The sequence below is a fragment of the Ambystoma mexicanum genome, chromosome 11, assembly GCF_040938575.1.
Source record: "Ambystoma mexicanum isolate Mex_15411 chromosome 11, UKY_AmexF1_1, whole genome shotgun sequence".
In the NCBI taxonomy this organism is placed as follows: Eukaryota; Metazoa; Chordata; class Amphibia; order Caudata; family Ambystomatidae; genus Ambystoma; species Ambystoma mexicanum.
The window spans coordinates 125,179,636-125,205,583 of record NC_090934.1 but is presented as its reverse complement, the minus strand read 5'-3'; the positions used below and the strand labels follow the sequence as shown (position 1 = coordinate 125,205,583).

At 48.2% G+C, this 25,948-nt stretch overlaps 1 protein-coding gene across 1 annotated transcript in view; it reads right to left on the bottom strand.

The window, feature by feature from the left end:
• Nucleotides 1–25,948, bottom strand: part of CDCA8 (cell division cycle associated 8) — a 289,896-nt gene that overhangs the window by 201,017 nt on the left and 62,931 nt on the right. The window contains exon 5 of the mRNA XM_069622652.1: nucleotides 4,095–4,167. Coding sequence (XP_069478753.1) covers nucleotides 4,095–4,167 — 73 coding nt within the window. The remainder of the gene's footprint in view (nucleotides 1–4,094; nucleotides 4,168–25,948) is intronic.

Genomic DNA, 25,948 nt, shown 5'->3' with positions numbered 1-25,948 from the left:
CCTCGGTTAAGGAAAAGAAAAAAAAAAAAAATAGTTTCACTTCTGAACTGTCTCTCTCATAACAACCAATCACTGGTCTCTGGGTCATACTGCCGCCAATGACTGCCCTCTACCTAAACCCCTCCTCTGACAGCCATATTCAGATTTGGTAGCACGTAAAGTGGCAGTAGGACCAAGAGAAGAGCCGCAGAGGGGATGGGGGGGATGGGGGGAGGGGATTGCAAATGGCATGTGAATCCATGCGAGACCCATGCTGGAGAACAACAGTTACAGGTAAGTAACTTGTTCCTTCTCCAGCATGGGGTCTGGCATGGATTCACATGCTCATGAACAAACAATACATAGCAGTACACACATTCACAACGACAGGAGGTGGCAAGGCCCAAAATTAAGCCTCTCTTACCTCCTGACCTCCTGCCCAGGCTCAAATTCAAGTGAACAGGTTGCGCAGCACTGCTTGGCTGACTCTGGACTCCTCCCTGGAATCCCTATCGACGCAGTAGAACATCGTGAAGGTGTGGGTCGACCTCCACGTAGCAGCCCTGCAGATGTCGAGCATGGACTCACCACACAAGAACGCCATAGTTGTAGCGAACGCTCTGGTCGAATCGGACGGCCAAGCAACGTTCGGTTTGCCAACCGGTGACAATGGGTGATGCAGCCAGAGAGTCACCTGGAAATGGAAACCTTAGTGAGGGCCTTCCCATGGTTCACAGGGCCAAAGTACACAAACAGTTGCAACGTCTTCCGTAAACTCTTCAGGCGGTCCACATAGAACTTCAGCGCTCTAGCCACATCCAGCGAGTGCAAAGTCCTCTCAGCCGGCGACGAAGGCATCGGAAGTATACAGTTAACACCAAGGGCTTGTTTAGATGAAAGTCCGACAGCACCTTGGGCATGAAGGAGGGATGCATCCATAGCACCACCCTCGTCTCGTGGAATGTCAAATAATGTGGTTTACAAGAGGGCATGGATCTCTCCCACTCGTCATGCGACGGTGATGCCCACAAGAAAAGCAGTTTTCCATGACAGATTTCAGTGGTGCTGAATGCATAGGCTAGAACGGAGGTCCCATAAGCCTAGTCAGCCACAATTTGAGCTACCACACCGGGGCCGGAAATTTCACCGGCGGGAACAAGCAAAATAGTCCTTTGACAAACTCCTTGACCAATCGATGCGACCATATGTATGATCGTCCAGGATATATGGTGTAGCGGGAGATAGCCACCAGATGAACTTTGATGGAAGCATGGGCCAGTCCTGCCTTGGCCAACGACAACAAATACAGAAGTACTTGCGGAGCAGTGACCCATAGATGGCCGGTCTTCCAAGTACGGCACCAAATGGCGAACCTCTTCCACTTGTGCCTGTAGCATTTGAAATTAGACGAAGCTCTGGCCTTGGCGAGCACCTCCTTACAATCCAGTGGGAGATCGTAGCCCCCCCAAACTCTAGCGCTACAGGAGCCAGGCCTTCAGGTTCAGCATGGCGCCTCCTTCCATGGCGACAAGATCTGCGACCGCCGGAAGCTTGACTGGAGGGGATGCCGACATGTCCAGAAGGTCCGGGTACCATATCTGTTTTGGCCACACCGGTGCAACGATGATCATCCTGCACCGGTACTGTCTGTTGATTGACTAGTCGAAGAAACAACGGAGGGAACGTGTACAGGAACAGGCCGTCCCAGGGGAAAGTGAACGTGTCCCCCATATTCCCCGGCTGAGGAAACTTGCTGGCGAACATCCGGCACTTGGTGTTCATCGCCGTCGCAAACAGATCAATCTGGGGATTTCCCCCCCCGTCCTCCCATCTGCGGAACAAGTGATCCACTTAGTCCTGCCAAAGGGCCCACTCGTGGTATGAGCGCAACTCCCCGACGAGACAGTCGGCAACTGCGTTCTTCACTCCTGCCAGATGAAACTGGATGTGCCAAAAGGTCCTGCGCCTCTTGGGAGAGCGCCAGGGGATCTGGTTCCCCTGCTTCCGGTTGTAGAACATCATGGTGGTGGTGTCCGTGAAGACCCATACCACCTTGCCCATGAGGGACATGAGTAGCTCCAACATAATGTACAACGTCTTCTCCACCAGTAGTCACAGGCCTCTTGCACCGGGGTGCATGGGTGGGGGCCCGACTCCACGGCCTGTTCAGTCCTGTTTTGACACTGAAGAGGAGCCCGAAGACTTCTTGGCCGCTGCCGAAACAGTCTGGCGACGGCTGGGACTGTAAGCACTTGGGCACAGAGTCCGGCACCCTGTATATGTTCTCATAACGGTCCCTCTTCGCCAGAGCTGATGAAGGGTTCTTCATGAGGGACAACCTTTCATCCCAAATGGTATCGAACAGTGGGATCAACAGCATGATCTTCCTTTTTGCCTCTCGGTGCTGGTATAGGAAACCTTTCTTCTCCTCCGGGACGAGCTGGAAAAGAGGATCGTGAGGTGGTGAGCTCCTCCTCTGAGGAGAGGTTTGTGCCCTGGAGGGCCACCGTGCCCCCCCCCCCCTCTTCTCTGCGAACAAGGGAGACTCTTTCGGGGAAATATAGGCATCACCTTCTCCGGCGTCTTTTCGATGGGCTGGAAAGAGCATTCCGTCCTGGCAGGCAGGCAGGGATACTCTCGCCTTTGGGGCCGTGCCCTGCGGATCCACCACTGCGGCCTTCGTGAGGGACACCATCACTCCTTCGATGGACAGTTGGGCATTCGTCTGATGCCCCTGGGCCTTCACAGTCTCGGCCGAGTCCGCTGCCTTCACCTTAGGGGGAGGGTTACCTCTCCCCCTGCTATCCCTTGGCCTGCTCTGCAGGGCCGGGCCTTCTCCAAGAGCTTGCCCGGATGGTCAAACTTCCTCTTCTTCGAAGATCCGGAGCGTTGGCTTGTGGGTGAAGGCGCCGAGACGCCATACTCTCCCTGACCGCTGAGGCGCACGTCGCTCCCGGCAGTGGACTTGCAGTGCTCAGCCTTAAATTGGGCCCCCGTGGGACAAGACCACTAACCTTTCTTCTGGGCAGGGGAGGCATGCTGCTGGGACTCACCCAGAGCAGGGGCCTTTGCCTGCAGCGTCTCATTGAGGTGCTTGCGCCGATTGGTCTGCGTGTGGGGCACCATCTCCCGACAAGCCGCACAGTCATCCTCCATTGGTGTCGGTTCCGAGTGCAGGCAGTAAAGGCCACCCGAAAAAACATTCCATAGGTTGCAGCTGAGGCAAACCTTGAAGAGAGGCGCCAAGTCCTTCTCATCTGCCATGTCCACGTGGGGTAGGACTGGAATAAGCTTCTGGAATCCCCCTAGAAGAAACGCGACGGGAAACAAAAATCGCCCTTGGAGACGCTGAAGAATCTGAAAACGGGTCCCCGTTAAAGCGGAAGATGGATCGATGGAGATTGAAGCTGGATTGATTGGGGGAAGAAAAAAAAGAATAGGAGCGAGAAACATCTTAAAACGCAGTAAAAGCTTGAGAGCTAAAGCACGAGGACTCCCATCACTGAACGTGCGGTAAAAATCTGAATATGGCTGCCACAGAGGGGCGGCTTAGGTAGAGGGCAGTCATTAGCTGTAGCTGTATGACCCAGAGACAAGTGATTGGTTGTTCGGAGAAAGAGTGCAGAAGTGAAACTAAAACAGATTTTTTCTTCGAGGATTCCCAGTCTGAAGGGGAATATTCATGAGCATGTGAATCCATGCCAGACCTCATGCTGGAGAAGCTTTGTGTCCCTCCTAAGCCATTTTTCCACAATCAGTACTCTAATGCAATAGCTCCGGCTTATAGGTGGCACTAAAGCACCACCTAATAGTTCAAACTAAAAATCAGTACTTAGAAATACAGCAAAATAAAAGGCAAATACAAGTCTAAAATAACAAGCAAAAGCAAAAAATATTGCCAAGGAGAACAGCCTACTTACTGAATGGGAAAGATAATTCAGCCCTTTATTTTCCAAAAATGTGCCTGGCTTATATTTCACTGAAACCCAATCAGTGCTACACAAGTTGCAAAAAGCACACAGCATCAAATCTAGATTCAAATTAAAGCAGTAACAGAGGCAAAATCAGCCCCTATAATTGACCTTTCTATCATATGTCAACGGCAACCAACTGACCTTTTTTGGCGGATTTGAACGGAGTTGTAACTTTAGCTGTCAAAATGTTTATTTCTTCAATGGCGAACTTCGCCTACAAAGAAAAAGAAAGCAATGATTTCAAGAATGCTTACAAGTGTTTTTCAGTTTGTTTTTTATATTGACACAAGATCATGCTGCTGGTGAGGTCATCGTAAACCAAAGATCGTATGTTTGCACTGAATTTGTTCAAAGTGGGTTGACTACAAATGTCAAATTTTCTCTGGATACCTCAAGCCTCCCATGGGGGATACAAGAACCACCCTCCTCCCCCTAACTGTGAACACATTGTGTGTGGATTCTGGAGGCCCAATTTAATAGTGTTAGGCGTTTTACTAAAGTAGTTCAGAAGACCCCCACCACTTGGGACAGATGGCTCCAACACTTAGTATATGCCTAAACCACACAGGTTTTGTTGGTAGCAACGGCTGAGCAGCCAGGCTGATCTTGGCAGGGAAAAATGGCTGTAGGCAGTACAAAGAAAGTATACACATGGGCCCAAAGAAACACTGACACTAAAAGTTATATAAAAGGAATCATGATATGATATATCTCTATAGAGAGATAGAGAGATCTGTAGAGATCGATATCTATATAAATAAATAGTAGCGGCCATGTAGTTATGGTTAAGTTGCTAAACCCATACGAAGAGCGCTTTTTGGGTGGCTTAAAACTTTGCTCCCCATGGACGAATCTTCATCAAACCTTGCAGAAAAAGTATATGGCCCACTCTGAATTGTTTTGCAAACTTTGGTCAAGGGGTTCGGGGTGGTGAGGGGGAGCAAAGTTATAGGGGGGTCCCAACATTTCTTTTTTCCCCCCATATACTGAATGGAGAAAAAAAAAGAAAGAATTAAACAAATTTAAGAAAAAAAATAAATAAATAAAACTTTGCTCACACCTACAGCCCAAACCGCTGAACGGATTTTCACAATTTATTTGCGACAGGAGCAGCGCTTGGTGGAAATCCGTCCAGTAGTTTTTTTTTTTAAACAACCAAAAAATAGGTCTAATAAAATTAGTGATATCCATGTCCGCCCTGTGAACACTTCCCTGTTCGGTCCGTGGACAGGACTCAGATTGGCTTAGAGGGCACCGTGGTGTCCACGGACTTCAGACGCGCCCAGATAGGATAGTGAAAAGCATGAAGTGCGTCAGATTTTTGGAAACGCCCGTCACCTTGGATTCGCAGACAGCGGTTGGTGTCCGCAGACATCGCAATAAAACATTAAAAAACAACATTGAGGATTCCAAGATGGCGGCCGATTTGAGCAGACATGCGTGAGCGGAGCTCAGTCTGCCAGCTCACGGCCGCATTAATCAAGTACAACAATAATGCACCAAAGTGGCCCTACCTGAAAGCCGAACCTGGAGGCCCACAGTGAGAAGAGACACCCAGAAACGCACGACTTATCCGGAGCAGCACCCCCCGCACAACAGCAGCAAAGCGCCCCTCTTTGTGCTGCGCAACACCCAGAGACCTCAGACGGAGGAGTGGGGCAGAGAAGCTGGGTCCCTCCCTAGCGGGACCCAACAGCGAAGAGCCAGACCCCCGGCCAAGGACAAGGAGACGCCCGGACGCCGGAAAGGAGAGGCACACCCCAGAGCCCCAGGCATACGCAGAGACGGCAGCGGAGCAGGCAAGCCCTCGGGGACCCCCGGAGCGAGTCAAGGCAGGGTGGAGGAGCAGAGACGGGACTCACCGACGGAGCAACCCAGAAGCAGTCGAGGCAGAGGTGGGGCACGGCCTGCGGACGGAGGTTGGAGACCGGCCCCTCGCAGTCACGCAGGAAGCCCACCAGACCACCGACTCGACGACCCGCCAAACAAGAAGCAGTCGGAGGAAAGCGAGGTAAGAAGGAGCGGGAGGGGCCTATAAGAAGGGAATGAAATTTGCGGCCTAACGCCCCGGACAAGGCCGGGAAGGCCATGGAAATCCCCAGGGGGAACAGGCCCCCCTGGCGCCACCCATCACCCGCCAAGAACCCATCGACAGGGACCCACGGACAGGGGTTGGGGGGTTAGGGGAGGGGCAGAACAGGGACGGCCAGGCATACAACAAGGGGCAACATACCCCCGGGCACCGACAGGCAAAAACCCGCACTACTACGCCGAAGAGGGCCGCGGGGTCCAAACGCCCCCCCCCCCCGCGCCTCTGTGCATACCAAATTCCGAGCACACGAGAAGCAGGGGCGCAGGAAGGCCCATGCAATCAAAACTCAAGGGGCTCCTCACCCCCGGTCTCTATAAGACTAGAGACCGCAAAATAACACGGAGGACACCCACCCCCCCCCAAAACGCGGACGAGAGGGCTGGAGGAAAAGCGGCAGATCCCCACCATCCCCAGCAACAACTTGCACCACCGACCCGTAACTCCCAACAAGGCGCAACAAACCCACATCCTAGGGGGTATACAAGAAACGTGCAAAACACTCCAACAACCTTCCAGAAAGCGAGGAACAACCCAATCCTCGTTCCAAGCTAGCACAGTGCAAGCACACATGTCCACATCCAGGGACAGAAAAGCCCAAGCTACGGCCACCAAGCAAAAACAACAGCAAAACCTGAAGCGCCTCTGGGGTTCAAACGTGACAAGCGAAGCCAGAAAATAACCACACAACGAGAAAGGCGAAAGAACCCAAGACTAAGAGGACAACATAGACATGACCACGAAAGAAGACATGACAGAATGGTTCAAAGAATTCCAAGACCAATTCATGACCTCCATGCACTCCCAATTTGAAACCATGAAAGGAGAAATGAAACAGGCGGTCCAGGAGCTGAAAATAGAGATAGGGAAAGAACAGACATCTTGGAAAAAACAGTTCCGAATATTGACGAAGAAACACAACAAAATGCGGAAGTGCAAGAGAGATTGGTAAGACTATCACAAGATTTGGAAGCCCAATGCGAGGATTTAGAAAATCGCTCCAGCAGAGCTAACATTGGAATCAAAAACATGGCAGAGACGATCGAAGACAAGGACCTCAGACAAGCAGGCCAACAAGTATTTCGAGACATCCTAGAAGAGGACGATAAAATGACAATCCAGATAGATAGAATACACAGGGTGGGCCCACGCCGCAGCAGAGCCCCTGGAGCACGCCCAAGAGACGTCCTGATCGCAATGTCACTGTATCCTCAAAAAGAGCAGATCCTGCGGAAAGCCTGAACGATGGATCACATCAGGATGAATGGAACAGAAATGCAACTTTATCAAGATTTAGCACAATCAACCCTCCAAAAACGCAGGGAGATGTCACATATAACAAAAGAATTGACGGCAAAACAAATTTGTTATAAATGGACATTCCCGTTCGGTCTTCTATTCACATGGGAAGGGAAGAACAAAGGATCAACACAGTCAAGGAAGGGGAGCGGATTATGAATCTACAAGAGAGAGGATCCACAGGCCACCGATAGTAATCCAATTCAGGGAAGGAGAGCCCCAAGGGGTTCGTCCACGGTAAAGGGAACAAAACACCCCACGGAGCCGCCAGGACATAAATAAAGGTCACATCCACCATTCAGACAAGAACGTTGGCCACCAGAATTCCGACGAAACTAGTTACCAAGAAGCGACCACAGGTACAGCCGCAGCGGCTGCGAGTTGGGATCATACAGGAACTCTAAGACACTTTTAGTGAGGTTTAGGACTCCTCACGACAGTTACTCCTGAGGGTGAGGGGGCATGGCATGGAAGGATATACGCCCAAGCGATCATAGGGCCCAGTGCCTTCCTCAGGAATGTTATAAGGGGAGGAGGAGAGGGGAGTTCAGTTGGGGTATGCAAGGGGGGGGGGGAAGAAAAAGAGGGAAAGTAAGCTGGATCACCAAAATGGGAAGGGAATTCACTGGCACGCAGGAAATATCAACGTTAATCAAACCGAAAGAGAACCTACAAGCACAGAGAATCACACAACAGGATGGGGCTGAAAATACTTAGTCATCAGAGGCCTGAACTCCCCAGTCAAAAGGAAGAGTAGAACAACTACAGCAGGGGAAATTTGACATGCTACAAGAGACACATACAGAAAAAAGGCGAAGGGAAAATCCGTCTGAAAGGATATAACCGGATCATTCACGCAAACGACAGGGAAAAAAAAAACAAAAAGGAAGTGCTGATCGCATTTGCGGACATCCTCAACGTCCAAAACCGAGAAACACTAGAGGATAAAGGGAGATTCCTAGCAACAAAGAATTGAGAACAGACATCCAACACTCGCTACTGTATACGCCCCAAATACGGGCCAAGACCAATTCCTGAAAGACGCCCTGAACAAACTAGAGCACTTCACACAAGAAGAGACGATCCTAGCTGGAGATTTCAACATGGCATTGCCTCCAAATGAAGACAGATCAAACCCAAACTACTCACACTAAGGCACACCGTCACTATCCCTGAAGAATACCATGCACAAGCTAGAACTAGAAGATGTCTGGCGGGAATTCCAAGATGGCCCACGGCACCGAGTAGACGTGCCGACGGCGCTTTCCGGACCCAGTTGCAAAGTGGTGCCCACTGCTCCATCAACAGGTGTCCATAGCAATTAAGAAGGGCCCCCGGCGAGTGAGGTGAGAGCAGAGAGTGAATTGGTACAGGCCGAAAGTCTAAGCAGCACCCCACGGCAGGCGCCGGTCTGCAGGTGGCAGAGGCCGCGGGTGCAGCCGTTGGACGGAGCCTGTGAGGAGGCGGCGCGGGGCGGTACTGTCCGGAGCTGGGAGGCTCTTCGGAGCAAGACCTGCGAGCGGGTTTCACACTGTGTGCCCCACGGAGCTCGGGAGGCGATCTGCGGTGGAGTAATCGCACGCGCGCGCCCCCCCCCTGGAGAGGTAGGAAGAACGTTTGGAGGAGCGGAGGGGGAGCGGCTCTGGGTCAGAACGGGGCACGTGGAAAGGAGCAGGCGCCATGGGGGCGACTGATAGCGGCAAAGCACTGAGGATAAGGAGGCCGCGGTGGAGGTCGGAGGTTTTGTCCCACGTCGCCATATTAAGTGAGTGGACACAGTGTTGGGAGGGCAGGCTGGGAGAAAGTATCTGCCTCCCAGAGACTCCAGGGGACCTGGTTTGCAGAAAGGAGGGGGGGGGGATGAGTTTGAGCCCCCTGGTGGGTCCCCCCCCCCCTGGCACCAGGAGCATCGGGTGGAGGGACTGAAGTCTGCCCGCAGTGATTTCAGATCGCGGTCTGCAGTGCCATGCGGCCCACTTGGTACCTGGGGGACGGGCCCGGGGCGGTGTTCTTGACTCCCCGCTGGAATAGGCGAGCCATCTACAGAGGACGTTCGGGGGAAGCGGTTTCCCCGCAGAGAGCAGAGTGGACCTCCATAAGGCGTCTGGGGAGTGTCATCAAGGGGGAAAGTGAGATCGGTGGTGCTCTGTGTAGTCCTGCACAGTACCGATTGAGGAGGTGAAGGAGGTGGCTCAGCCCAGCATCTTTGGCAGCTTTAAAGATCCGAAGTGTCTCTATTCTTGGATTTTTCACAACATTACCTCCCGGCCTCGGTGTGTGAAGTGGGGGGGGGGGCCTGTGGGCTCTAGCTCATCCACAATCCCTTTTTTGGGACCGGCATTACCGCGAGGACAGCGGGGACCGAAGCAACAGGACTACCAAATCTAAAGGAAAAGAAGGGAAGGGGGCACAAGCCGTAAGTGACGTGGTCTGAACACTACCTGCAATTTGGCCAGTGCATACCTTAAGGGAGGGCCCCGGGAGAAGTCTGGAGAAGATGCGGATCAGGGGATGGGGAGGAGCGATCTGTGATGACTAGACAGGAATTATTGGGGGCGCTCCATGCCTTACAACTGAATTTAGCCAAGACTTTTCAAGATCAATTTCAACTAATGAGAACAGATTTGAACGAGGTCCTAGGAGAGATAAGACAAGAAACCCGCCAATTGGGGGAAAGGACAGATACCCTGGAAAAGGGCCTCCAAGAGGTAGATGAGGAAACCACAGCTAACAGTGAAGCCATAGAGAGGTTAGACGTGGCTACGAGGAATCTTGAGGTCCAACTGGAGGACTTGGAGAACAGATCCCGTAGGGTCAACATTAGAGTGAAATCTTTACCAGAGTCAGTCCCAGATAAGGACCTAAAAGGAGGTTCTCCAAGGCATCTTTGCGGGCATCTTGGGCGAAGGTAACCCCGAGAAGATTGAGTTGGGCCGGGTACATAGAACTGGTCGGTTGGTCAAAAACCAGAGGGCGAGGCCCAGAGAAGTTCTGGCGGCATTTGCTAGATACGCCCAGAAGGAAGCAATCATTTGGGCAGCAAGACTGAGTGAGCCCCTTATGTTTGAAGGTCAGCAGATCGCTTTGTTTTAGGACTTGGCGGCTAGCACTCTCAAAGAGGAGGAAAATGGGCCCGCTGGTAAAAGTACTGAACAAGGACGTACGATATGTCAGGTATCGCTTTTGGACCCAATATTGGGACTCTAAGTGGACTTTACCGTTTGGTCTACTTTTTGAATGGGAGGGAGCCCAGAAACGGGTGACAACCGTACAGGAAGGGGCCGACACACTTCACATTGAACTGGAGGAAACCCTGACGAGCTCGGAGTGAGGGGTGTGGTGGGACGCAACAGGCTGAAACCTTGGAGCTGGTCGACAGTGGGAGAGAAGAGGAAAAGTGACAAAGATGGCATGAGGAAGCAAAAAGGGAACCCTAGTGAAGAGAGGAGTAATTCTCCCAATGGCTCCTAATTTCTGACGCGGCAAAAGGGGTGGTGGGCCTCTAGAAGGAGAAATGAAGACATGGGTCGGAGGAGGAGCAACCATTTTGGGTACGGAAAGGGCTGTGATGCCCGAGTTAGGAGTGGTGAGCAAGCGGGAAGGGGATGATCTTCCAGGGAGGGAAGGGGGGGGGGGGGAGGAGGTGAGGCATTCAAGGAGGAGAAAGGCGAGAAGACAGTTGCTCAAAGAAAGATCTAAGTCTCAAACTTTAACTCCTTAAATTTGGGTAATGCATAATGTGCGAGGGTTGAACTCTCCCTTACGGAGGAAGAAGTTGGAACTTTTCGCGAGAAAGGAGAGACCTGATTTTATGGGACTCCAAGAAAAGCACTTGCTACCCAAAAACCAGGGACGGTTGAAGCTGAGAGGCTTTGATCAGATATTGCATGCTTCAGGACACAGTGAAACGAAGGGGGTAGCACTAGCTATCCGAAGCACGGTTAATTTCAGAGTGGAGGCAGTCACGAGAGATAAAGAGGGGAGATAATTAGTGGTTAGGGGGAAGTGTCAGGATGCCCCTTACACCATAGCAGTGGAATACAGCCCCAACTCTGGTCAGGAACAATTTCTGCTGTCGGTATTGAAAATGTTGGAAGAGCAATCCTGGGGGCAAATTATCTTATTGGGAGGTTTGAATATCGCATGGGATAGGGTACGGGATAGAAGCGGTAAAGGTTTGAGAGGTGGTGGGGCAGTGTTGTTGGCTGAATTGAAGGATAAGATCAGGAACCTGGGGGTTGCGGGATGTGTGGAGGGAGGTAAAGAGAGATGCAGAGGGTTATACCTTCTTATCTGGGGTCCATGGATCTCAATCTAGAATAGATTATATATATGTCTCAGTAGGACTAGTGGGAGGTATCCGGGAGGTGCAGGTGGGACCGATTGGAATAGCCGACCATAAGGTAGTATCAGTGGTTATGGATTTGGGTAGGAGGGAGAGGGGGGTATGGGGCTGGAAGTTCCCAGGTGCGCTCGAGAGACCCAGTAGTTCGGGAAGGAATTGAGGAGAAGATTAAGACCTTCTTTGCTATAAATAGGCTGGAGGATACGGGAGAGGGGATAAGGTGGAACGCCTTTAATACAATCAGAGGGGATCTAATTGCTGCAACCGCTTTTCGAGTGAAGCAGTTAAGGGCTTTGGAGGTACAATTGGAGGCAGAGTTTGAGGCAGCTAGGCAGGCAGCAGGTGCAACCCCATCCCGAATAGCCATGCAGGAATATAGGAAGGCGCTGGGCCAGTTAGAATTACTATGTACCAAGAAGGCGGAAAGGGCACTCCTAGCTGTGTGAAATAAAAGTATTACGCAAAGGCGAATAAAGCGGGTACGCTTTTGGCACGGCTACTTGGGGAACAAGGGCGAAAAATGCCATTACGGTCTTAAAACTGGGCACTGGGGTGAGGGTAACAGAGAGGGAAGAAGGCTATAGCAGGGTTTTAGGACTCCCTTTATGCATCCCAAAACCCCCTTAGTGAGGCGCAATATAGGTTTTTACAATCCGTCCAGCTGCGGGAAATTGATAGGGAGACGAGGGAAGCCTTAAACCGAGAAATCACAGAGGAGGAAGTAAGGGGAGTGGTCAGAGCCCTTCCAGTGAATAAAGCCCCCGGCCCCGACGGTTATACCGCAGCCTTTTATAAAATGTTCATTACACAGTTGGCCCCGCAATTGACCTCCCTATTCAACACATTTCGACAGAGGTAAAATGTCCCCGTCGATTGAGGAAGCAAAGGTGACCCTTGTCCACAAGCCGCATAAGGACCCGGAAGAGAGCAGCTTACCGCCCCATTGCCTTGATCAATATAGATGGCAAGATTTATACTAAAATCTTGGCTAACAGGCTGGACACCATTCTTCCTTCTCTAATACATCCCGACCAAGCAGGCTTTGTCAAGGGCCGGCAGACAGATAACATCAGGCGGGTGGCCTATTTAGTTGAAAGTCCAGAGAACATCCACCCCATCGGTCTTGGTGGCACTCAACGCGGAAAAGGCTTTTGACCATGTGGAGTGGTCTTTTCCGTTTTGCGTAATGGAAAAGATGGGCATGGGGGGCGGGGGGGTGGCATTTCTCACGATGGTCCAGGCTAATTCAAAAGCTCCATCAATTAGAATAATGGTGAATGGGACAGCTACTAGAAGGGTCAATTTACAAAGTGGGACTAAGAAAGGCTGCCCTCTTTCCCCTATTCTTTATGCGCTGTACCTGGAACCCTTAGTGCAAGCGATCAGGGAGAAGCCGGATATACGAGGCATCCCGTTTTGGGGGGGGGGGTGGGGGCAGTTGGCGTTTGGGACAACAGAAGGTCACCGCTTTTGCTGACGACATGTTGCTGATGTTGACGGTGCCCAGAGAGTCGCTTCAGGTTAGCCTTTCCCTGTTGGAACAATTTGGGGAGGCCTCGGGACTTAAGGTTAACAAGTCAGAAATCCTCAATCTAACGCTTAGGGGACTCGAACTTGAGGAGATGAAGGAAGGTACTCACTTGTTGTGGAGTCCGGGCGGGATTAAATACTTGGGGGTAAAGATCACGGCAACAATTTCAGGGTGGTACCAAGCGAATTTTCCCCCGCTCCTTAGAGCAATTCGAAGGGACTATCGTAGATGGCGAGGCCTTAGAGTATCCTGGCTAGGGCAGATCGCAGCGGTGAAGATGGTCACGCTCCCGCGGCTGTTGTACTTATTCCAGGCTATCCCACAGCCTGTTCCATCCAGCTTCTTTAGTGAATTGGGGACTCTGACTAAAGATTTCGTGTGGGAAGGGAAAAGACCAAGAGTGCAGGGTGGTTTGCTAATGGCATCTAGAAAGGAGGGAGGCCTAGCTTTGCCGAATTTTCGGCGGTATTATGAGGCAACTCAGCTACAAATTATGAGGGAATGGTTGAAGGGAGGGTTGAGGGGGGGGGGGGGAGCGTCAGCGAGAGAAACTCTGGGTGAGAATGGACAGAGCGGTGGCCCACCGTAGCCTCTCGGAAGTCCTTTGGCTCCCTAGGGAGCCTAGACCGGGGCACTTCTATGAAAGCACTATAATCAAACAAATGGTGGATATCTGGGATAGCATGGTAAGGGCCAAGGGAATAGCATTCCCGTCTCCATTTACGCCGCTCTTTGGTAATGGCGACTTTTCCCCGGGCCTGGAGAGGGGGACTTTTGAGAGTTGGCAGGAGGGAGGTTGTGGGAAGTTATGTGATATGTTTTGAGAGGGGGAACTGTTGTCGTTTGAGGACTGCAAAAGGGTATTTGCAATACTGGAGAAGGGAAGACTGCGCAACGCTCAAATAAGACATTGGGTACTTCACCCGGGAGTTAGAAAGGCGGCAACTAGGGAGCCGACACAATTTGCGAGATTTCTACTGTCCAACGACAGTACGAAAGGCCTTATCTCCAATATTTATAAGATCCTGAATAGCTCGCAACCTGATCTTCAGTGGCCTTACATGCAGAAATGGGAAAAGGCCCTAGGGAGGGAAATCAGTAGGGAGGAGTGGGAAAGACTGGAAGAAGATACCCAAATTAGCAAGAGCGTCCCAGCTCCAAGAAGCATGGTATAAGCTCCTATTCGGATGGCACTACACCCCGGCCAGGCTTCACAAGATGTTCCCCACGAGACCGGACAGCTGCTGGAGGGGTTGTGGTTTGGTAGGCACTGCAGAACACATTTGGTGGCAATGCCCCAAGATTGCACCATTTGGGTTGAGGTACAAAGGGCGCAGAAAAGGGTTTTTGGCCCGGGAGATACACAGACTCGATGCAGATCATCCTGGGCGTCCGGGCGATTTCTGATGAGGGGAGGATCAGAGGCAGGGAAAAAAAGCAAAAGCAATTTTGACGCTGGCGGCCCTTTTGTTGATAGCCCAAAGATGGAGGAGCCCTGAGATTCCAAGGGAACAGGACTGGCTGCGGAAAGTTTGGGACATAGTGACCTTGGAGTGGGCAACTTATGCCATGGAGAATAAAGTGCAAAGCTTTGCTGCCGACTGGGGAGAGACTGACTTTTCTCAAAGATGACTACAGAGTGATATGGTGTCCGCAGCGTTTGAGACTTGAGCTACAATAGGGTGAGGGAACTGTCTAGGAGAGGGAAGATGGGGGATTTTGAATGCTCGTCCGGGGGGGGAGGGCAATGGGGGGTTTGGGTGAGGTGGAGGGGGATGTTTTCTTTCTTTGTATTGTTGCCTTGTTGTCAAAATCTGAAAAGTTCAATAAAAAGTTTGCCCAAAAAAAAAAAAAAAAAAAAAAAAAAGAAGTCTGGCGGAAAATAAGAGGCCCTACACCGGGATATACATACCACTCTCACGTGCATAGTATGAGCTCCAGAATCGACTATATATGGGCATCGGTGAGCCTTCTAAGGGAAATACAGGAAGTGGAGACGGGCCCCATATCAATCTCGGATCACGCACCAATCTTTATGTCGATCCCAGCCATCCGCAAACAATCCGGACTCTGGAAATGGACCCTGCCGAGAGAAATCATTCAGAACACAGTGATGCAGGAATCCATCAAAGGCCACATTGAAGAATATCTCGCCCAAAACAACTCCCCCGAAACGAAGAAATCCACAATTTGGGAAGCCTTCAAAGCGGTAATGAGGGGCCACCTGATAGCTCTAAAAGCACAAAAGGACAGACAATCCCGCAAATGGGAAGAGGAACTGGAAAAAAACAGTCAAAATAAGGGAGGAAATGACAATCAAGCATACCCAGAAACTAAAAAGAGCCTACAGACACATACACGGCCAACTCAAGGCAATCCGGACCAAAGGGCTGAAAACCACTTACTACACCTAAAACACTGGTACGCCATGAAAGCCAACAAAGCAGATAAACTACTGGCGAGACAATTAAAAGGCAGAATACAAAAACAAACGGTAAAAGCCTTGAAGGATAACGACCAAATAAGCACACAATCAAAAGAAAAATTCTGAGGCTTCTACCAAAAACTATACGCGTCGGACAATCCAACAGCGAAAGATCAGACAAACTACTTAAAAGATATAAATCTCCCGACAATTACACCAGAAGACCAGTCAACGCTAAACGCTCAAATCACGATAGAGGAGGTAACGAAAGCGATCAGCGATCTACCCAAAAACAAGGCCCCGGGACCAGATGGCTTTACAGCAATCTTCTATAAAACTTACGCGGCCTCCATAAGCCCAATCCTCACGGATCTCTTCAACTCATTTAAAGACTCAGCCAACTTCACCAATACAATGAACGAGGCGAAGATTCTGGTATTCCATAAGAAAGTGAGAAATCCGGAAGACCCAGCATCGTACCGCCCCATTGCCCTAATCAACCTTGACGCCAAACTATATACTAAAATACTAGCCAACAGGCTCCTGCCACTGCTTCCCAAACTAATTCACCAGGACCAGTCGGGCTTTGTTCCAAACAGAACTACGCACAACAACATCAGAAGAATTGCCCATCTGATAGAGAAAGTGGGGAAAGTGGGGATCACCAACACCCCGGCAGCCCTCCTGGCAATAGATGCGGAAAAAGCATTTGATCGAGTAGAGTGGCCCATGCTCTTCCAAACTCTGGAAAAATGTGGCCTAGGAGAAACATATCAAGATAAGAGCCAACTATAACTCACCAACAGCCCGAATCGCAGTGAACGGGGAACTCTCAGACACAGACTCGAAAGAGGTACAAAGCAGGGCTGCCTCCTCTCCCCAATATTCTTGGAACCACTGTTGATGAAAATAAGGAACTCCCCTGAAATCAAAAAGGTATCACGATGGGAGGCTCGACCCACAAAATAGCAGCCTATGCAGACGACATTGCTGTTCACCCTTGCAGAGCCAGAAATATCCCTACATCTTCTCATACAAACAATAGAAAACTTTGGCAAAGTCTCGGGCCTAAACATAAATAGACAAAAATCAGAGCTAATGGTCCTGGCGGGCAACAAACAGGAAATACAGAAGCGAGCAGGGGAACTACAACTCAGTTTGGCGGAAGGAGGGATCAGATACCCGGGGGTTACGCTCACCAACACAATACAAGGTCTATACCCAGGAAATTTACCGAATCTGCTAACACAGGTGAGAAAAGACTTGGACAGTTGGAACCCTTTGTCGATCTCTTGGTGGGGTAGAATAACAGTTATAAAAATGACAATACTGCCCAGACTGTTATACTACTTTCAGGCACTCCCCATTAAAATCCCACCCACGTTCTTTAAAACACTAACCAAAATGGTAAACAAATACATCTGGCAGAAAAAAACCCCAAGAATCTCCATCACAGCACTAATAGCCCCAAAACAAGCGGGAGGAATGGCACTCCCACACTTCTGAAAGTATTATGAGGCAGCACAACTGTGGGTCCTGAAGGAATGGATCCCCAACAACTCAGAAGATATGCAAAGCACAAGATAGGGCAGTAGCAGTAGCAAGGAACAACTGCTGTGGACCAGCTCAGAACATAGACACCAAAAACTCAGAATTAGTGAAATCATTCGAGCACCGCTGGAAATTTGGCACAAGGCGACAAAAAAAGAAACTAACAATACTCTGGGCACCTTTCATGCCGCTATTCGAGAACCCGGAATTCAAACTAGGCAGAGAAAAAGAAAAATTCAGAAAATGTATAGAAGCCGAATGCATAAAAGTGGGGGATATGTTTGAAAACCAACATATCAGAACATTTGCGGATTGCAGTAAATTATTAGGCCTAACCGAAAAAGACAGATACAAATACGAACACCTTCACCATTGGCTTTCCACCCAGAAAATCACGCACGCGGCTACAAAAGACCGGACCCCATTCGAGTTATATATCATGTCACATCCAGGAGACAAAAAATTTGTGTCGACAGTGTATAAATTCATAAATACCCGGTCGGAAGAAATTAAATGGCAATATATGAAGAGATGGGAGATCACTATGGGAAAAGAAATCACAATGGAGATATATATATATATATGGCAAATAATCCCAAAATGGACACAAGCGATACAACAGAGAGAAGCATGGACGAAGATAATGATCCAATGGCACTACACACCAGAAAGGCTCCATAGAATGTACAATATGAAACAAAAAAATGCTGGTGGGACTGAGACACGGTGGGCACTTGGAGACATATCGGGTGGGAATGCCCGAAACTGAAAGACTTCTGGACAGAGGTGAAAACCCAAATGCAGGAGATGTTCAAAGGGGCAGAGCTCTTGAAAGAAGAGGTGTGGATGTGGGATCCCAAAGACAGGACATTGACGAAGACACAGAAGAGGAACTTCATGGGTCTCCTCATAGCCGCTTGGGTAACAATAGCCCACAGGTGGAAACAGAAATCTCTGCCAGGTACGCTGGACTGGTTGCAGAGGGTTTGGCAGTTCATACCAATGGACCGGATAAGCATCCAAGGGGTCCGACAAAACTTCCGAACAGACTGGGGGCCGATGCTAGAGCACCTACAAAGTGACTATATGCAACAATGGATACTGGACATGTTCACATGAGAGACAAGGTGAAGGACATTTCAACTCGGTGATAAACATTAAACAACCGGTGAAGGGGAGGAGAGGGGGAAGGGAGAGGGACTTGTTTCAAGTCCCACCGTTTGATGTTTGTATAATTCTTTAAAAATTGCAAGAAAACAAAAAAACACAACATTGCACTTGTCAAATTTATCAAATAATCTCTGGGGAGGTGAGTAGCGACAAGGATGAGATTGGATATGGCTGCAAGGAACAAAAAAAAAAAAGAAAAAAAAAAAAAAGGTGTTTTTCGCCAAAAGTTCACGAACATTTCAGATGTTCGCAACCAGTCCTGAGAAGTTCGGACACCTCAGCATTACATGGTTGGTGAAAAGCAGTTCTTGGATGGCTTATAATTTAGGCGCCACTTAATGAAACTCCATGCAATTATATTTCTGACCCGATTCCGAATGAGTTTGCCAAGTTTGGTGGGATTCTGTCAAGAGGGTGCAAAATTCGAGGGGGGTCCCAAAATAATGTAAAGGCTTATAAATGACGTGCCATTTGACGAATCTACACAAAGGTTTGTAAAAAGATTATAGATCTAGATATAAATGTGTGGGCTAGGTTATATGATGATAGTATGTGGGGCATACATTTGACATTTGAAAAAATAAAACATGGGAGAATTTCCAGCAAACTTGTGTAAGGAGCATTGGCAAAGACCTGAAAGCATGGTTTTGCAAATGTGCCCGCGTTTTATTTTTTGACAAGTGTCATAATGTAGGTACACACGATAGTGATATACCTTTGGTGAATGAGGTGTAGCCTGTGGCCATGAGCAGTGGCCAGATTGTCTGGGTCATGGAATAAGGTTGTGATCGGGACAATGTGGCTACAAGCCATGACCACGAGGGACAAAACATGGGGTTAAAGTGGCCATGTCCACCTGGGACTGGCTTTGTGGTAAAGTTATTCGTAATTGGGATAGGTTTGAAAGGGAGGAAAAATGTGCTTGTGGTAATATGGTCATAGGGTTCTCTTTTCACCTTATGCAGGCTGCCATGGAAAGCGAAGAGGGGCCCTGTATGGAACCCCCGCATTCCCTTTCCATGGTGCCCATCTTGTAAAAGGTTTCATCGCAGGCGTGCTGGTTTAGGAAGAAAAAACATTTTTTTAGCACCGATTTGGGAACCTAGGGTGCCAATGGCTTCATCCCCTATTACAGGGGATGGAATGGGGGGTGGGGGGGGAAATTATGGTCCAGAGACCTCGTTATCCATCATTGCTTCACTTGGGCTGATAACTTGGGCTGCCGGGCCGGTATCCACCGTTCCAGTCCCTGGAATGGAGGATGAACGCCACAATATTTCCATTAGCATAACACAAAATGCAAATGGAAATGTTGGAAAATCTTAGTGAGTATCTACTTTACTGAGAAACAAAGTAGATTGAGTCCATACGTGTTTTTTTTTTAGTTCTATTTTTTAACTGTGAAAGGTGGTTTCTAAAGGAACATTACTTTTGTCATTGGGTGTATTTTTTGTTGTTGCAGGAGAGCTAAGAACGAAAGGTGGGGAGGGAAATGAGGGAAGATGCACCAAACACTAATATGGAGGGGTAGGTGGACAGGGTAAAATGTTGCGTGTGTGTTATTTCAAAATTAGGGGGCAGTGTTTCTCATGCTCCTGGATTACAGCAATGGTGGTGGCTCTTGGGGAGGAGGGTTGCATTAGCTGATGCCATTATAAAATAAATTGCAGTTTTGCTAAAAGTATGTACTGTGTACTAGATTGTTAATGGACAATGAGTAGGAATAGGTGTTGAAGCTGTGCAAGGGAAATTTTGAAGTTGAAAGTTCCTAGATCAGCAGAAAGTGCAGTTCCGAACTGTCCGTGAAGCACAGATCTTATCGTGAAGAGCGGACGGGTTCTCGGACACGTCATCATGCCGCGCACCCCCATATGGTCATTTGGCACTGTCTGGAAGGTCCGCAATGAAGTCAGATGTTCGGAGACGTCTACGGATGCAAAACTAGTTGAAATAGTTGCAAAAACTGTATTGAAGTGTTAAAAATGATTCTAGAAGGTGGGAAAGGACAGTGTTAGGGTGACATTTTGTAAATTGGACACAAATATTGCTATAATGGGTAAGTATATTAGCAGGTTGTAGGAAAATAGCATGCACTGGTAAAAACCCCATGAAATTCGCTGGGAAAAAAAAAAAAAACTGTTAAAAAGGAAGTTATGGTACAAAGTAAAACTGAAAAACCCTAGAAATTCGCCAGTTATGGTAAGCTAAGCAACCATAACTTGTGCCACCACCGTGCACTGCTAAGACTAACACCCAGGACAAAGATGACATCGCAAATGTAATTGATGACATCACATGTGAAATACATTTTGATCGAAGTCCCTACAAGGAGTTGTGTTTCTATTGTTGGTAACAAGATGTCAGGGGTGATCGGGAGACCTATCATAAACTACTTAATCTATTAAAGAATGTACTCAACTAAAATCATTGTATTGGAGTGTTGTTAATACAGAAACCTAATCACGAATAAACATAGGCAATGACTGCTGCATGCACCATAAAAGTAGACTATTTATAATCTTGTAATTTTGGATAATACAGTAATGAATGCTACCTTATCAGAGTTTTGAGTAATGTTAAACATGTAATGACTAGCTAACAATTCAAGATTTACAACACGTGTGCTGGTACAAACAATACGTATGAAGAACCACAATGCATACAAATCAGAGGCACATATAGGGAAACTAAAGGAAAGAAACTGCATCATCAGAAAATGTTAATGACATTAAAGTTTCTCTTCATGTATACAAATGTGTGTTTGAGTGTATGTGCACCATGAGCTGAGACCAAACCCTAAGGAAAGTACTTAAACATATGACAAGGTTAACGTCTCAATATATAGCACCTTTTTCAATTTTAATATTCCGTCAGTGAACAAAACCACCTAGCCTATGTTAGTGAACAAAAACAGGTGGCACAGATATGTGATGTCATCTTTGATGTCCTGGGTGTTAGTCTTAGCAGTGCACAGTGGTGGCGCAAGTTATGGTTGCTTAGCTTACCATAACTGGTGAATTTCTGGGGTTTTAGATCATATATATATATAGATATATATATATATATATATATAGATATATATAGATATAGAGAGAGAGAGAAAACTTTGTTAATAGGACGTTAACAAGTAAAACCAAAAAACCCAGAACTTCGCTATTATATATATATATATATATATATATATATATATATATATATATATATATATACACATACATACATACATACATACATACATACATACATACACACACACACACACACAGAGGTAAAGATATAAACATACATACACATGGAGGTAAAGGTAAAAGGTCTAAAACACACAATAAGTAACTTTAGGAAGACCAATGCATTATTCACAGCAAGTAAATCACTTTGCTTACCTTTTAATTGCAAAAGTATTACCAAACACCAGAATATTCGTTTCAGATCAAAATACATTAAACAAAACCAACAAAAAGTAAATACTTGGGCAATCATTTCACAGGGGACTAACTTTAGGAGTGTCCAAGTCAGTTTGGAGGAAAAAACTGGAAAGGCACAGCTGAAAAGATCAAAGGTTCCATTGGAAGTCTTCTGTAACAAGTAGCAGTCATTGTTGGAAAAAGGGCCAGGGACTCCAGGGAAGTCTCCCTGTAAGGTCACAAGTGTCAGGACTGGGGCAAACTATCAGCATTCCAGCAACACAGGCGCAGCAATTCAGCTCTAGGTAAGATCTCCCAAAGGTCTTACAATGCCTTAGGAGTGCAGTTGGAGCAGAATGCCCCCACATTGCAGAAGAAAAGCCGGTCACCAGAGTCCTGGTCAGGCAGACGAAAAGAGGGTCACTGAATGGATCTCACAGCAGCTGTAGAGTGGAGAGGCCTTCAGCAACGGATTCTTCTCAGTTCTGGGATTCTGCAGACTTTTTGGAAGCAAGAGTGAAGAACGATTACTTCTCAGTCGATTTGTCCGTTTTCTCTGTCTTGATCTCTGGTACAGGGACTCGAGTGGAATCTCGGCTCTAGCAGTCCGGAAGGAGTTCAGCAACGTTTCGGGAGCATGCGATCTTCGCAAGACTATGCGCTGCACAGTGGCCACAGGCCCCAGGATATTGTCGGTTTGCAGCCCATTAAGGTCACAACTTGTGTGATGGCTCAAAATGCAAGTCGTCTCAAGACAGATCGGTCCCCATTAGTTAAGATTTTCAAACGAATTATAACTCTTCCTGACCTGCATCAACCCCAGAATATTTGGCTTTACTGGTAGATTTCCCCCACCCTATACCTCTTTTTATGGGTGTCATTTTTAAGACTCAATAGTACCTTTTTAATGTTATCCTTTGACATGTACGGCCTTTTGGTGCTGGGTTGCCCTTGGGGCTCCCCTTTTAACTTTCTCTGGCTAACCTTGTGAGAACTACAGTTCCCAAGGGTAGAATTATCTTCAAATCCCTTCAACTTATTAAGCGATTCCAGCAATCCCCCCCACCTTATGTTGAGTGCTGGGTGTTAGCAAGAATTGATGTCACAGCGTAAGACTACACAACACTTACCTGCTTGGTATTCGGTAACCCACCTTTTGGTATAGTGTGACTGAGCAGCCAAGCCTATATCAAGTGGGGTAAATGTGAGCTGTACAAATGAAATCCGTAAATACAAGTTGTCAACTAACACTTACATTCAAGGTTTCAGTTATAAACAGCTATTTAACATCACGTTTTAAAGACGCGTTCTTTAAAAAGGCAATTCATGGAACAATGTAAATCTACTTTAACATTACTTTTAAGAATCAGAAAAAAAGTTAGTGGATAACCTTTGGATATGCGTCTTACACAATTCCTACACCCTGAGGTGACTTCAAGGACAGTAATGGCATTTATAGTAGCGAGCTGAGCAGCCAGGCTGATCTCAAGAGGGAATGTGAGCAGTACAAGAGTTACACAGAGGTCTTACAATCACAGTGGTTCAAGTAGACACTTTCAAGGTTTCTTGGTAAAACGCTTATTAATTTATTTATACAGTCATTTAGAAAACATTCACTAGAAGGAGGCAACTTAATATACACAAATGCATTTCACTACCAAACCAATACGTTTCTAAGTAAATTAGGCTCCCCTGAAATAGCAAAACGGCATTTCAGTCACTTTAAATAGGAGGACAAAGGCACAAGTTAATAGAATAGATCACAAATACTTTCTTAGGCAGTGCAAATAGTTTCAGTTCAGTTTCAGGACTCGATGCAGTTCAATAGGCCTAGGCCAAAGTCAATGGGCAAGTGTCTTGGATAGGAAAGAGCAGTTCTTTTAGTACACGGTAATCATATGTTGGTCACAAGCGGATTAGGCCTGCAAGTTGGGAAAGTTCCACGAACTTTCACCGTGAGAGGTAAGTTCTCTCAATCGAGTGTCATGATGCCTACCCCCGGGCATCCGGACCAAGCCGATCAGCCCCGGGAGCAGGCATCCAGATATTTATTAAAACCCCAGCAGCCCCGGCTAGGTGATGTCTGGGTTCAGTCCTGGCGCCTTAGGCACCAGGCTCATAGACATTACTTACCTCATGCAGACGATGCTGCAACTGAATCCAAGCCAACGTGAGGCTTGGATGGGACTATTTTGTACAGGGACTATTTTTTACTCGTGTGTGGTTCTGGGGAACTTCTTACCTGGAACTACTTTGGAGGCTATTTAAACCACGCCCGATCAGCAACACACGCTTCGCGTTATTCTGCATCCAGCAGCGTAACACTCACCGTGCCTGCAGTCAGCATCCAGTCTTCAGCCACGCCCGTCTCGAATCCAGAGCTCCTAGCAAAAGAGGAAAAAAGGAGGAAAGGTTAGAACACCAACCTTATTTCAATCCTTACCCGATTCCGGATCCATCACGTCTTCGAACTTGAAAAGGACATTATTTCAGCACGCGTCGCAACACCAGCTGCAGCGCCACGCCATACTCGCCAGTCCTCACAGCATTTTTCGATCCGGCGCTGCCTCCATAATTTTCTTCGCCGAACTCCAGCACCTGGGGGAAAACAAAAGAAACAACAAGGTGAGCTAAGAGAGCCGACAAATACAATCTCTTACCACCATAGGCTTACCTCATTTACCACCGGAGGCATTACCCTTTAATACGCCTCATCTTCATTTGCCGCACCTAATCAGGGAGAAAACAACAAGTTAAACTCATGCAACTTTTACCGGACTGTGTTGGGTAATACAGACTCTTATCTGAACGCCATCAGCAGCCTCCAGGCAATATTCTTTTGAACCAGTTGCAATTCAACAAGGGAATGGAATAAGAGTGATCATCGGACATATTGAACTCTTTGAACTTTATAAACCCCGGAGTCAATATTCCTCCGGAACTCCTCCAGCACCTTCGAACCAGTGAAGTAACTGGTATCTACGCGCCCCTGCCTGCCATGCAGGATGGAGAGCTCATAATTTAAAAACATAAGGTGAGGTTACTAAAAGGGGATATCTTAGGTGACAAAAGGGGAGAACGAGAACAGTGGGAGGGGGCCATCACTAAAATCCATGGGTGGCTAAATCCCTTTCTCCACCTGCAGGAGAATACTTCTACGGATCAAGCAGATGAGATTAGGCGGGCCAGTCCAGACAGTCATCTCGACACTACGCATCACGTTGGTGGAGACCGCAGCTGTCCGGGTCCGATCGACGCCCCTGTGGGAACCAGGTGAGCGTGACATCGAGTTGGCACAGTACCTTAATACGAACAAAAAATGCTGCTGAAGACGTTGCTTCCTGGCAGATCTCACTGTTCCCGAGCCTCAGTCGTGAGGACAAGAGAGGATTGGGTGGGGTGTAGAGGGGGGGCAGGTGGAGACTCCTGCACTGCACAGGGACAGGTCAGACAAGCTGCCAAAATGGAAGATCTTTGGTTCGAGCAGCTGTAGTCAAGCACACAGCCTGGTGTCCTGCCCCCTGGTTAATGCTAACCTGCTCCGAGAACAGTATCCAGGTGGCTTACGAGTTGATTGATCCCACGGGAGAAGTCGTCCTTGAAGGGCTTTTCTGTCGAGATGAACTAGGCATTTCGGAGCCTGCAGCAGCGCTTCACTGGGCAAACAAACGATCCGGGAATTGCAGCAGCTGTCCTCTTCCAGCTCGTCTTCGGTTCTTTCGTTCCAGTGGTCGACTGCAGAGACTCCCCTTTTAAACAGTTTTCTCCCTTTCATTCCAGCTTAGCTGCCACTTACCCAGCAGGGTGGCTGTCCTTGCCAGACAGTTAGCCAACCAATCACGCCAGCGTGCATTTGGATCGCCAAGGAGACTAAGCACAGGGAGTTTCAGGCACCTCCCTCACTTCCTGCCCACCCCAGACACTCCGGCACCAGAGACGGTCTTCAGTTATGAAGCCCGCCAAAGGCATAGAAACAAAAAGGGACCAAACCTAGTTTGGCGCACAGATATAAACACTAGAAGGGGCTTAAGCGGCCATCTTGAAAAACATGGCTTCTGCGATTTTTAGCTACCGGTGTTCAGTCGGGAAAAATCATGGTAGTTAATTTTTAAAACCACTGCCACCAGCCATTTTGATAGAAAATGGTAGCATTTGACTAGTACATGAGTTTCTAGACAGGG